This window comes from Durio zibethinus, chromosome 1, assembly GCF_047325235.1.
Source record: "Durio zibethinus cultivar Kanyao isolate XHJ-2024 chromosome 1, ASM4732523v1, whole genome shotgun sequence".
Lineage (NCBI taxonomy): Eukaryota > Viridiplantae > Streptophyta > Magnoliopsida > Malvales > Malvaceae > Durio > Durio zibethinus.
Window position 1 is genome coordinate 32,324,650 of NC_143162.1, and position 14,565 is coordinate 32,339,214.

Sequence of the window (14,565 nt, forward strand, 5' to 3'; positions counted from 1 at the left end):
AACTTGTATAATTTATCTTGTTATATATCATAAAATTGAAAAAAAAGAGCTACTTTTATCTTTTAACAATTTTCATTATAATAAAATTTATTTAATTGTTTGTTATATATCATTTTGGATATTAAATAGCAAGATTGTCTAAGTTATTATTTTTAAAATCTTTAAATCATCAAACAATGATGCATATATTAGAAAACACACATTAAACACACCACATATTTCTTATTTAATTCTTTTATTTAATAGCAATTAAATTAACCATTAGCAAATAGTTGGTCATGACAAAATTGTTGACAAAAAATATCCATTCATAGAGCACATAAGTGAAAGCAATTGACATCTTAATTTTAAAATTATGTTGTTATACCAAAAAAATTGTGTTATTAATTTATGCAAAGCAAATTAAACATAATGTATATAATAGAATAAAACTGCATATATTAAACATAATTAAATAAAATGTTCAAAAAAACTACAAATGAAAAGTAAAATCGGAAAGCGAAAACAAAAAAAAAATCTATATTTTCTTTCTTATTTCATGGAATGTGAGATATTTATCTTGCCATATTATAAAATTTTAGACAAAATATTTTGAAATTAAAAAGAGATTCATGTCGGTGTGAAATTCAAGTCAATGGAAAAGTAAAAAATTTAAGATCATTAAGAATGAATAAATTATAAATGGAGTTTAATTGAATATGCATAAAAAATAAACAAAAAAGAAGTAATACCAAATATGATAAAGTAGAAACATTTATTAGTTGAAAAAAGTAAACAAACGAGAAATAGTAACAAACGTGAAATACTACCTAAGGTAAAAACAATACATTTTTATTGTTAATAGTGATTGAAAAACTAAATCAAATTAAAAATAACTAAAAATAAAAATAATTGGTTGCTGTATAAAAGATTCAATGAAATTTTTTGAGTAGAGATTTATCTAATCACAACTAAACAAATGCATTTGAAAAGTTTTGATAAACGTTTAAACAATTTTATATAAGGTAATTCCCTATTTATAATAGGGAAACTTTTGAAAATTTTGAAGTAATTTAAGCAAATTAATTATAATGGTTTATTTAATTATCAGCATGTTTAAGCTTTTATTTTGAAAAGTTTACATTTTATATTTTAAAAATCTTTTGATTATTAGTAAATTATGCCTTCAAATTAAAATATTTTATATTGTAATTAATCACTTGTAGTATGATTCCTACAAAAAAAAAAAAAAGCCTATATAGTATATATATATACTATATAGCAAAAAATATGTTTAAAAATAATTAAGCATTTTATTTTTAATTGAATTCCTGATATTAAATGATTTATATATTTATTTAGGTTAATAGATTATCTTATTAAATATCAAAATTACATTAATTACTTGGAAAGTTAATGTAAAAAACAGTGGATTGACAATGAAAACTTATTCACATCTCAACAAGAAGAATTGAATATTGGAAAGTGAATATTTTTAACACAAATGTAATTCAAAGTTGAATATTTATAATTGAAAAAAGTTTTAACAAAATTATTCATTGTATTAATGATGGCAATTAAATTTTTATTACGTTGTTTATAAATTGAATTAAGAATAACTTAAGGCAAATAAAAATAAATTTATTTAATTTAATTTTTTTAATTATTAAAATATATTTATTAGAGAACATACGTCAATTTTTTAGATTGGCTACACATAAAAAATGTAGATTATCCACATCAGATTTTTTTTTTTTTTTGAGGTTTTAGCTTTTATACATTTATACTCAAGTTATTTAGGCGTTGGACCTAATCCATTTGGTTTATTATTTTATTTATTTAATTTTGCTTTTATTATTATTCTTGAAATAAAAAAAAATAAAGCAAGTGATAAAAGTTGGTGTTTGAAATTTAGAGTTTGGATTAAATCCTGGAAATCTAGTGTTTCTTGAAATTAAAATTCAAATTGAAGGTGATAGGATGCTTAATTTTTTGAATTGAAATCCTATCTTTAACATAATATATAAATTGTTGTTTAGGGCAAAAACAATGAGGGTGATAAATACAGAGAAAAACCTAACAACAGCTCCATCATCATTTTCCTTCTTTTCTCTACCATATTGTCACCACCATTAAAAGCACCACACGAGTCCTTAATCTACCAGAGTATTGCCAAACAGTTCATCCTTTAACCATAGCCACCAAGCCTTCCATCATGTATGATTGTCATTTGCAACCACAACCTTTAATAACACTAATCCACACCTCACTTTCTCCAACAATTAACATAGCACATTCAAATAGAAAAAAAATTCATAAAGAGAAAATCACAAAAAAAAATAGTCTAGCAGAAAACACAGGTAGATAGAAAGCCACTGGCCAAAAATCTATCACCACCAAACTACTTAATCCTACCATCATTGAAATCGTTGTGACCAGCAGCTTAATCACTAAATCACTATATTCAATACCATAAAATCACAATTATCCCACACCATTTGCAAACATACCTTCTAGAATCAAGACATTGCACAAAATCCAATAAGTCAAAAAACTCAGTTTTAAGCAAAATACAAGCAAATCACCCACTACTAACAATCAACAGCCAAAAATCTTTCCTAACCAACCTCAAGTCACCATATACAGTCAAACAATTTCAATAAATACCCAAATCTCATAATGCCTTTGTAGACAGCAATGCATGAAAAAATTACAATTAGCCCAAGATTCCAATAATAGAGAAGATAAGCACCAAGCAATAAAGAAAAAATAAGGGCTCTGGCAATAGCTTTGAGGTCTTAAGATATTTTTTTGAAGTTTCAAATAAGGTAGAAGGTTGCAACGTTGACTTTAGATTTGGGCGACAAGTGAAAAGATTTTTGTAGACCAAAGAAGGCAATTTTCAATGACTAATGGAAGCCCACTGTGGTGGAAATGACTGAAGGCAGTTAAAATTTGAAGTTTGGGTTTGCTAATATTTGGTATTGATTTTGGAATCTTTAGGGTTCTAGAGAAAGCTAAGAAATAGAATTGGAGAGATAAAAGAAAATGGAACTAGACAGAAAGCAAAGTTTAGCAAAGTTTTCTGGCCATAAAGCAAGTGATATCGTGGAGATTAACTTACTTACCAGCTTATATGCTAGCCCATGGTCTAGTCCAATCTCTCAGCCCATATGCCATTTGAATAAGTTTGAGCCCATTCATGAGCCTAAGTCAACAAGCCCTCTTTTTTCAAGTCTAGATCAAAATCTAGATTAGGTTATTCCAAACTTAAATTTTTTGGATTTCAACTTGGATTTGATCCAATAATTGGTAAAATTTTTATTTTAATACTATTGTTGATCATTTTGCTTAGAGGATGAATGTTTTTAATATAAAAAAAATAATCTTAAAAAAAAAAGGTTAAATTTTTTCCTAAATAAAAATAATTTTTAAAATTTTTTGAGAAAAAATTGAATTATCAATTTTCCTTAAATAAAAAAATATTTCAAAAAATGTTTGAGGAAAGGTTGAAATATCAATTTTGCTTAAATAAAAAATATTTCAAAAACTATTTGAGGAAAAATTGAAATATCAAATTTTCTTAAATAAAAAATATTTCAAAAAATATTTTGAGAAAAAGTTAAAGTATCAAAATTTTTTTAAATATAGCATCAATTTTTTTCTTAAAATAAAAATAAAAAAGAATTCTTAGGAAAAAGTTAAAGTATCAATTTTTCTTTAGAATTTAATTTTTAATGTTAAATAATTCAATAATAGAGTCTCTACAAGAAAAACAATAGTTTTCTTATATATTTTTCATGTGAGAAAATTCTTTTAATTTTTTGCCAAAAATATTGGAGTCATTTTTTTAAGACTCAATGGATAACACAAAATCAAGCTAACACTATCATTTGATGGGCGTTGTGAGGGTGTTATAACATTTCTTACACATAACCGCATTTTCAAACCTAGTTCTGGTTTTATAAACATTGAATCTATCTTTTAAAAATACATGAGTTAAGCTTGGGACATCTTTTTAAAATAGAACAAATTCAATTAGGTAGTTAATCACACCTAAATAAAAAAAAATTGGTGGTGACTCCCTAAGTCAATGTCTAGCGATAGATTTACAGACCTACATGTTATGACAATATTTATATAAAATATGATTATATCATATGATTCATTAACAATATATAAAATTTATATACTTATAACATATTAAATATAATCTCTTATTTAAAAATATAAATCAGTTCTTAATTTTATTTTATTAAGTAAAAATGCATACTTATTTTATGTATATAAAATACTTTCATGGTAATATTTTTTACTTTTAATCATGATTGAACAATAAATTTTTAACATCATACTTGGTGGTCCATATAAATCTTGATTAAATACTATTAGTAGTAAGTACCCATATACTGTTTAAAGTTTGATTACACCCCAAGCTAACTACCTAACTCATTCGCATACAACCACTTATATCGAACATTACTTTGATAGTTGTTGATGGCCTTTTTCCATGAATTCTTCTATATATATTCATTCAAGAAAAACACCTCTCACTCTCACCATGTCTAATAATATGTGACATAGATTTATTGTCTGAATTGACACAACAAACTTGTCTTTATCTCACTATTGAAACCTTTTTTCTTTTGGAAACCCTGGCCATTTGGATTTACCAATACAATTTTTTCTTTTAGACTTACCCAAAATGTGGCCATTTTTATAGGTTTAGCTTTGGCTGCCATGAGAATGAGCTTGACAATGCACATGAGGGGGAGATATTAGAGGGTGAAAAAGAAATAAGTTTAGCTTGTGTGGCAACTTCAACCACAACCAGAACGTTGTCAGACAAGAAACATTTAAGAAGCGATATTGGATTAGTTTATTTGGTTAAACAAATAGCCTATATCGATGTTGCATATTGTGAGGCAGCAAGCAAAATCAAAGGCATTTTATCTTTTTTCAAGAAAGAAATCGAGAGCAATAATAGATGAATATCGTTTTTCAATGAAATAATATAACTAGATGATTTCTCTCAAGATAAAATGCTTTTTACTGGTGAGTATATCTCGAGGGATACTTACAAAGTTGATTTCTTCTTTACACTATCACATTAATTTAGATAGGATTATATATGAAAGCAATTAGATGAATTTAATATCTATCGACCATCATTTCACTTTCCTCTTCTAAGACATATGTAGTTTATTTGTATTCTTGACAACATTCATATATTATGTATTGTTTAGTTACTATTTTTCATTTATGGATATGGTTGACAGCTTAAATATTATAATTACAGATTGTAATGGATCATATTAGTTTTGTTATTATAATTATATTGGCATTTTGTAAAATTTTTTTAATTATATTGGCATTTTGTATTTTGTTTTGTATTGTTGAGTTACATTGGCATTTTGTAAAATTGTTGATTTGTATAAATTGAACAAATTTGAACTTATGTAAACGATACAATTTTGACTTGTATACATGATACAATGCACCACTTGTATAAATTAAATATGTATTGAATTGTATTATTAAAAAACATGGAATCATATGAAGTACAATGAATTGAAGTTCTATAGTTGAATTTACAAATTTACATAAACCAAATTGAAAAAATATGAAATCATAGAAATAAGTTCGCGTACCTTTTAATATTTGATTACACTTCAAGCTAACTGCCTAACTCGTACCCATATAACCACTTATATCTAACATCACTTTAATAGTACTTATATCTAACATCACTTTAATAGTTGATGATGGCTTTGTTCATGTGTTCTTCTACATATATTCATTCAAGAAAAACACACCTTTCACTCTCACTATGTTTAATAATATGTAACACAGATTTATTGTCCGAATTGAAACAACAAATTTGTCTTTATCTCACTCTTGAAACCTTTTTTTTTTCCTTTTGGAAACATTGACCATTGCTATTTACCAATATAATTTTTTTCTTTTGGACTTACCCCAAATGTGGCCATTTTTTTAGGTTTTATTTTCTTTTTCATATTATGATAATCCACAGTCCGCACCATGATGAATGACAAAGTAAAAAACGGCAATAACTTTTAAAGAATAAGAAAAAGTAGTAAAAAAAAATAAAGCTTTTACAAGAATTGAATCATAACCATCAGCTAAGTTTATCGTTTTACCAACAAATTATACTGTTAAAAACTCTTCTTCAGTTGTTTATAAGCCAATAATTTGATTTTTTTTTGTTTCAAATATCATCATTTATTTTTGATAGAAGAGGAAAATGAAGAAAGAAGATAGATTAGTTTAGTTTGACCTTTTGCTTCCACTGATTAAATGAATGAGATGGCTCTTTCTTTTGAAATATATAAATTAGCTACAAACTACCAAGACTCTGATCTGCTTTGTAATGCTTTGTGGTGCAAACCGGCTTATGTTTGAGGCTGCTTATTCATGAAGATTGACAATGAGCGGATAGCCGATGGAGGCCTTTGGCATTGCAATCTTTGATCAATAGATGAAAGACCAAGGTTAATACAATCGACCACATCATAATCAAATCTTGGATGGTAAATTACTCTCAATAAAACCCTTTGATGCATTCTTCTACAACATTTTTCTAAATCATCTTATTCATAGTTCGACTTATTTCATTATAATCGCGTTTGTATTTTATATAAACTTTATAAAATAAACAAAAATGATAGGTGAGTGAAAATAATGAATATATATATATGTACATATGTAAAACACCCCGTCTAGTATATTAAGAATATATGATGCTTGAAAAGATTAGTTTTAAGATGAATTTAGAATCTGAAGTGCTTGAATTGTTGGGAAGACTTAAAAGCAACAAGAATGTAACGTGGTGCACAAGTAATCATGGATTCTGGCAAGAAAGAGGTAGAGGTATGCATATGTCCCAAAATCCAATTGGAAATGACTTACTTTTAGGTTCATTTGGATATACGATAAAATTGATTTTGATAAGATTAAAATTAATAATAAAAGTAAAATTAATTACTGTAGTGATGAGATTGATATAATAGCGGTACGAGTAAAATCAACGATGAGAGATGTGTTTGAATGTAATCATAATAACTGTGAAATCAAGTGTAATAAAAATAAAAAATGATTATTAAATATATTAGATTAAATTGATATATAATAAAATTTATAATATATGATTTTTTTTAAATAATAAATTTTAAAAAAATTAATATATTTGTATATCTTAAAAGAGAAAAATTAATATAAATAAATATTAATTTTTCTCTTTTAAGATATACAAATATATTAATTTTTAAAAAAAAATTATTATTTTGAAATAAAAATAATCATATATTATAAATTTTATTATATATCAATTTAATCTAATATTTTTAATAATAATTTTTTATTTTCATTACACTTGATTTTGCAGTCATTGTTGCATTTACATTAAACACATATTTCACCACAAATTTTAATCTTATCACTACAATAATTAATCTTATCACCATTACTATTTTTAATCTTATTGAAACTAATCTTATCGCTTATCCAAATGAAACTTTAATCTTATCTGAAATTGCTTGCCAAAATGAGAGGGAAGGTTATGTGCTGCCAGTTTATTTTTTCTTAAGAAATAGGGATTGGAACAAATATTTAAACCCTCATATTTAGTCGCTTATTTCGCTTTTTGTATAACATAATCGAAATTCACTACTTACATTTAAGATTCACAAATTTTCCTATTCTGAAATAAGCTTAATCATCCAAGCTTATTCTTTTCATGCTTGAAGCTCTTGTCCAATGAACTAGATCATAAGTACTGCGGGGCTTACACTCAGTAGCTACATCTTTAAGTATTATAAACAGGAAACTTGTTTCTCCTGGAAACGTTTTATGCTCAAATGAAATTTGGGAGAATGTTTCTTGTATTGCTGTCCTGGCATCCTATACGATTCCCCCATTACCTGCCAAGATTGCATATTTGTCTTTCCTTGTAAGGTCGGTACACTCAAATCCTAAAGCTGTTGCAATCTGATTCTGCACTTGATTGGCAACTTCAAATCTTGATTTCCCTCCAGCATTGTGTGTTTGCCAAGTTGGTAACTTGTTAAGAATCTTGATAAAGCACATAGGATTTGGATTCATGAGGTGAAATGTTGAGTCTAAACATTTGAGTCCGGCAGCTGTTGATCCATAGAACATGCTAACCTCCAATTTTATAGCTACAGGAACTATTTCATCAGTCATCTCTGCAAATAGTGGACTAAATCTTAGCAGATAGGGTTCTCTGCAAGTGGTTCCTTCAGGGCAAACCAGCAGGTCACCTTGGCTCAAAAGCTTCCTCATCATTTTCCCATCTTTCTCTCGATCTCTTGTTAACCGGACCGTCTTGATAGGGGAAATTAACTCACTGAACCTGCTAATGCTATAGGTGACTGCCGAGACAGACTTCATGAGAGCGGTAGTTACATATATGGGGTCTAGTAAAGTTCTGTGGTTGCACACGTAGAGCATGCCTCCTGGTTTTTCTTCACCATTAATTGAAGCAATGCGAGGTTCTGCTTCCGAAATGGTATTTATCACCCCAGACAAGGCCAATAAAGGCATAGATAACTTGTAAGGAAATGATGAGAAAATAATGATTCGGGTGATGTTCAAGAGGAAGCCAAATGGAAGCCAAATGAACATAACAAAGGCAGCTAATGGGGTTGGCCTAAAAGCCAACCTCCCATCATGGAAGATTAATGGCTTTGGGTACCTATTCCTTGGGAGGACTTGCCAAGTCCTCTTTTCTGCCTCTGTCACCAAGTAAATTTCCTGTTGCAACACAGATTTCTGTTCATACTCCTTTCATAAATAAATGAACAAATCAAAAATTAAAGAGAAAAAGGAAAAGGGGCTGAGAGTAGGAACGCTACCAACCTTGCAATGAGAGAAAATTTTCTGATCATGAGATTTTCTGAAGCAACCTAAACCAATATTTTGAGTACTTATTTTCTGGTTTATAACGAGTCCAGCATCCATCTTTTCCTCCATTAAACCCAGGAAGTATCCGCCGAATTCTTTCAACTCTCTTGCAACAACAGCATCAATTCCCAAGTAATCTGTCAAGAACCCTTCAACCATGATTTTAGGCATTCCAGTCACCGCTACGTTTCTTGTAAAACTCATCACTAGATCAAAACCTTCACAACCAACATCTTCCAGGAAGAACTTGGGCAAAATGGCAGTCCCAGCTCTAAACTTCTCCTTCCTAATACCAACAAAGCTTACAAAAACCAGAATCCTCAGTCCAAGCTCCTTGCCAACCAACAAAACAAGAGGGTATAAAAGAAGCAAGAAAAGAGCTCTGAAGAGCCCTCCAGCTTCAAAAGCCACCAGCATGAAGTAAGGAAACTGTGAACATGACTTCAAAAGTGCACCCTCCAAGTGAAAAACCAATGTCTGGTTTGCAACCTCATCCGTTCTATGCACAAATGAAGAGTGCTTAAGATATTTGAATTGGGTTGCTGGGGCATCATTGCTGACTTTGAACCTTAGATAGGGCAGCCTCCCTGTTGTTTTAAGCAGGATTTCAAACAATAACGAAAGAACCTTTAGTGGGGGGAAGAGCTTCCTAACCTTGGCCATTTTTTGTTTTTGTTTGCTTACAATGTGACAAAGGGCTGAAAATTTATAGTAAACGAGTATTGTTATTCGTTGGGTTTAAGATAGTGAATGCCACAATGGCTCATTTAATTCTTCTAACCGTGGCCATTCTTGATACTCTGATTGCGTATTGATAAAGGATTAGATAATTAGCTAAATTTAAGTGAAAATGTACTAGGAAGACTTCGAGCATACCCAAACTTGTCCCACAGCACTAATTGGCCATGCCCACCTTTGAAAATTGATGTAAACCAGCCAGCACCCCTGCTCTTGCAGGACTTTATACATAAACTAACAAACTTTAAGGCAAAAAAATAAAAGGAAACGGAGGCACTGTTTTGCTCGTTTCATGTTATTAAGTTTGTATACTTTAATAGTCATATGATTTATTTGTAGAATGTTAAATTTTTAATTTTAATAATAAGAGTTCGTGACATCTTCAAATATTTAAAAAATTATTAATTTGTATTCAATAATAATTATAAAAATTCCTGAAAAATATATAAAAATATAATATGTGCCAAAATAAGACATCCCATGTCTATAAATCAATTAATGCTCAAGGAGATTTTCTTGAAAATCTTAATAGAAGTCTCAATTCTCATGTTATTAATTAACTACTTAGGCAACTTCCTTCCAAACTAGAGGGAGTTGGGGAATGAGCATTTGCTGTGTTTTGGCTCATTGAATAATGAAGGATTGAAAACTTGAAATATCACAAATAGAAGATATTCTTGTTGTACACGCCAATCCATCTGTCTTATTAAGTTTGTTAAAGAATCATTTTCCATGAGCGTTGATGTAATTGATGAATTTCGAACTTGCTTACTTCAAGAATTCGGTGGTAGATTGATAAGCCTCCTATAACTGACGAATGTGCTTTCAATCATTAATGCTAAATCAAATTTTTGTCCTCATTTCCATTTTATTAAATCTGCTTTTGATAAATGTAAATTTTGTACATATTTCAATTTTGTTGAACTAAACTTTCAGTTTGTTGAATTTAACAAGAATAAACAAAAAAAAAAAAAAGTTGTTGTGACTAATTTAAAGCACTATAATTCTCCGTACATATACATCGATACAGGCAATAAATAACGTTACTGTACTTTTCAACTGATTGCTTTTTTTCTCAGTAAGTTATCTTTTAATTCAAAGCTGGACTTTTAATTACAATGATAAATATAAAAAGATAAACTAAAAGGAAAATCACAATTTTCCTTTATACTTGTCTGGGAAGCATAAATTCTTTAGAACTTGAAAAACAAATCATATGTTATGATTCTTTTTCTTTTCTTGATAGTCATATCACATCAAACTTAGGTGATAGCATTAAATTCAAGACAATCAAGGCTAGAACCTCCAACCAAAAATAAAATTTTCAATGTGGATTATTCCTGTTGGCTTCAACTAAAATGAACCTAAAATTATGTGTATTGGATACAAGTCAATTGCATTTCCTAATTTCTTTCTTAAAACTTAAATTTCTAGTTTATTTTAGTAATAGAATTTACAAAATATGATTCAATGATCATTCTTTACTTTCTGTATGTTTCCAGGCAACTCACGTTGCTGGTTTCTTATCATTTTAATGCAGTCTCAATTTGCATGGAGCACATATGAACAAGTAAATCCGAAATGAACCATAAACTCACAATCAGAAACCTGTAAACAGAATTCTTCACTATTTTTCCTCATTTAGAAAAGAAATACATGCCTCAGCAATACCAACACATTGTACACTGGAAAAAAAAAAAAGGTTGATTAATCAATCTCTTTGGCCGAATCTCTTGAGTTCGTCTTTTGCCATATTGATCAAGCACCTCTGTTGCTATATAAGAGATGGTGAAGTATCCTTATCCTGTAAATGTTTTAAACCCAGTCTGCATACGGGTAAAGACAAATTTTTTAACCTCAACCATGAAGTGTGTGCAAAAGGCTGCCACTGAAAAGCAACAACCGATTTTCTTTGATACTAATTCCACTAAGATCCATTGAAGTAATGCAATTCTTTAGCCTTACAAGGTTTTCTCAAGAATGATGCACCAGTTTGATTTGTCATAAAACTTATCAATGATCACAGCATTATCCATTCCAGATACCAACCTGCACAAATTGATGTGAAGTAAATGAGCAGAAAATATTTATCTGCAGTGTATATGACAATATGTAATTTACATTCCAATCATCAAACCTCAATATTGTATTCTGAAAGCAACAAAGGAACTAATAGATCTTATTATGATCAAAAGTATATGCTTGACAATGTCCTTTCTTAACCTAAATCATCTAAATCCCTTTGACATAAACTCCTAATGCAGTTATCAATTTCCAGTTTCGGCTGTTGTAAACCATTTCCATCCCCTAGATGCAAAGAAATGCAACAAGAAATTACTACTGGGAACATAACTTTAAGCCACATTCTTAAGTTCATGGCAAGCAACTTGGTCTTGAACCAAGGGGGTAGATAAAAAAGATTATTTTTATTACTTGAAATGGGCCGTTGGTTCAAAAAACTTTCCACTATTGTCTTAAAATATCTTGTCCGATTGGCTTAGTAAAATTAAGTATATTGAAAACAACAGTTACTAGGTAAAATTCTTCAGCAATCACATCATACATATAGGATTAGAAGACAGAAGCCACAGTCAACCCAGTTTGGAGAGTCAATTGAATGGGGGAGGAGGTTCGCCCCATGTGCAGCACAATCATTGGATAATATGTCAGAAAATGAATGGATAAATAAAAATGCAAAAACTTGCAACGAAGATATTGCATACCTCTCAAGCTCGCCTTCACCAAACACATGGTAATATCTGTTGTATACTACAGCACCCTTCTTATCATCTTTCTTTGCCAGACCATTTGCAAGAGCACCAGCAGAAGCACCACTAACTTCAGCACGATGATATGGTAAGTGCCAAGGGACAAAATATTCCTGTTGATTACTTCCATCTTTAGAAACCAATGAATCATCTTTGTTTTCAGGGGTTAAGCACATCGATTGGTGCATATTCTCAGTATTCTCCCTAGAATCTTTTGTGTGCCCACCCAAACCATTTTCCTCAGTTTCAGGAATGCTTTCTAGAGTGAAGGCAGAAGGGCCACGAACACGAGGACTACCTGGTCCTATCCACTCTTCTACATATTTTTCAGTAAGTGGAGTCCATTTGGTTAGTAATGACTTATCCTCCTGTTCTACAGCCCAAACGGTTATTAGAACTAGACCGCCCTTTTTGATGACTCGTACTAATTCTTCAATTGCTTTCTTTCTCCTATTCTCTGTACTTAAGTGATGTAACACAGCAATAGAGATTGCTGCATCACCAAAATTAGTTCTGTAAGGAAGATTAACAGCATCTGCAACCAAAACTTCATGCCCTTTATCGGCACATATTTTGATAAGCGGAGCACTTATATCACATCCTATAAAATAGCAACTGGAATTTAAACCTAGATATTTCCCATTTCCACATCCTGCATCCAAGATAAGAGAGCCAGTAGGCAAAGATTCCAAGAAAGCAGAAACCTTTGGCCATTTAGCAAAACGGGTGGAACTAAAATGGGGGGCGATAGCATCATAAACACAATGGACATACTTCTTTTCTAATTCAGGGGTAGATTTCACACTTATAGATGAGGACCTTTGCTCCTCACCTACAAACACAGATTGCTGGATATGGGGTTCTCCATCAGGTAGAAGAGTACACAAAGTAGAAGCATCTTTTACTTTGATCTCCTTCATACTGCTGGAAATTACTGGATAACCAAATACACTAAAATTACAAGGGATAGAGTGCATGTGCCGTGATATCAATGGATGTATCTACCAGCTCTCAGAGAATTAAAAATAAGAACCATCAGTCTTAAGCATTGTGCCTAAGCAGGTTTGACCTGCGCAAAAACCATATATCAAAACACACTCAATCCGAACATAAGAAACAGTGTAAACTGTAAACATGTGTTTTACACTACAAAATCTTAGAAGAACATTTAGCATAAATCTCAATCTGTTATCTACAGCAGGGGATTAGGACACATTATTAAACGCAACATCAATGTGATGGTTCTAAAATGCTATTCCAAACACAAAAGCAACATCCAGGCAAGAACAAACACACAATTTTAACTAACTCATCTGTTTGAAATTCAGCAATGTTATTTCGCGCTCTTCAGCTGATTAATTCTATCAAGTTTAATACAGCAGAAGAAACAAAGATACGCATTGAGATAAAATCAACAACTTGAACATTTCTCCGATGAATGCACTCTTAAACTTTAATTAAAACAAACCCTAATTTCATATATATAGAAAACTAAGAAGGGGCATTATACCAAACTAGCAATAACCTATTGCACCCACATTGCTTTACAGAATTTCAACCAAATTACTATTCTTTTTTTTTTTTGGCTTAACAAAAAAGAAATAAAAAAAATTCAATCATATATTCTCATCAATATAACTAAGAAGAGAAAACAGAGCTTAAGAAAAATATAGAGTATTACTGAAAAACATTAAAAATAAACATCAATTATTTATCAAAAAAGAATTAATACTCTTTTATCAAGAGATTATAGCGGCTTACCTGATGCGGTGGAGACGGAGGAGAGAAGGATTAGAGCGGTGGGGATTTTGGCGATATTTGAGAATTACGGACATAATTTTATGGAGAAATATTAGGAGGAGGACATGTCTATGATAACCAGCGTGAACTCTTTAATATTGGCCATTAGATTATTCTTTTGTTTTTCAAATTGTTGCAATATTATTATATGCGGAAATGATAATTGTTAGTAACAAAAATGAGCGTTGATTTCCTATTATTACTTGAAATTACAAAATTCATTCCAATCAACTTCTCAGTAAAAGACACATTTTGTCTGACTCTTTCAAATCAAATTGATACTTCAATATTCAATATCAAACACAAAAAATAAGAAGGCCGTTAGGAAACTCAAGAA

General features: G+C 30.1%; 2 protein-coding genes across 2 annotated transcripts; both read right to left on the bottom strand.

Annotated features, from left to right (window-relative positions):
• Positions 1-7,607: 7,607 nt before the first annotated feature.
• Positions 7,608-9,624, bottom strand: LOC111311263 (putative glycerol-3-phosphate acyltransferase 2). The gene is made up of 2 exons (XM_022910637.2): positions 8,878-9,624; positions 7,608-8,772 (listed from the first exon to the last, which is right to left on the bottom strand). The coding sequence occupies exons 1-2, from the start codon at positions 9,583-9,585 to the stop codon at positions 7,900-7,902; spliced, it is 1,581 nt and encodes a 526-aa protein (XP_022766372.2). The 5' UTR covers positions 9,586-9,624; the 3' UTR covers positions 7,608-7,899.
• A 1,607-nt stretch (positions 9,625-11,231) lies between these two features.
• LOC111312355 (S-adenosyl-L-methionine-dependent methyltransferases superfamily protein) lies at positions 11,232-14,470 on the bottom strand. The gene is made up of 4 exons (XM_022912547.2): positions 14,190-14,470; positions 12,384-13,497; positions 11,626-11,709; positions 11,232-11,486 (listed from the first exon to the last, which is right to left on the bottom strand). Exons 2-4 carry the CDS (start codon positions 13,403-13,405, stop codon positions 11,435-11,437), a joined length of 1,158 nt encoding a protein of 385 aa, XP_022768282.1. The 5' UTR covers positions 13,406-13,497; positions 14,190-14,470; the 3' UTR covers positions 11,232-11,434.
• Between the last annotated feature and the right edge of the window lie 95 nt (positions 14,471-14,565).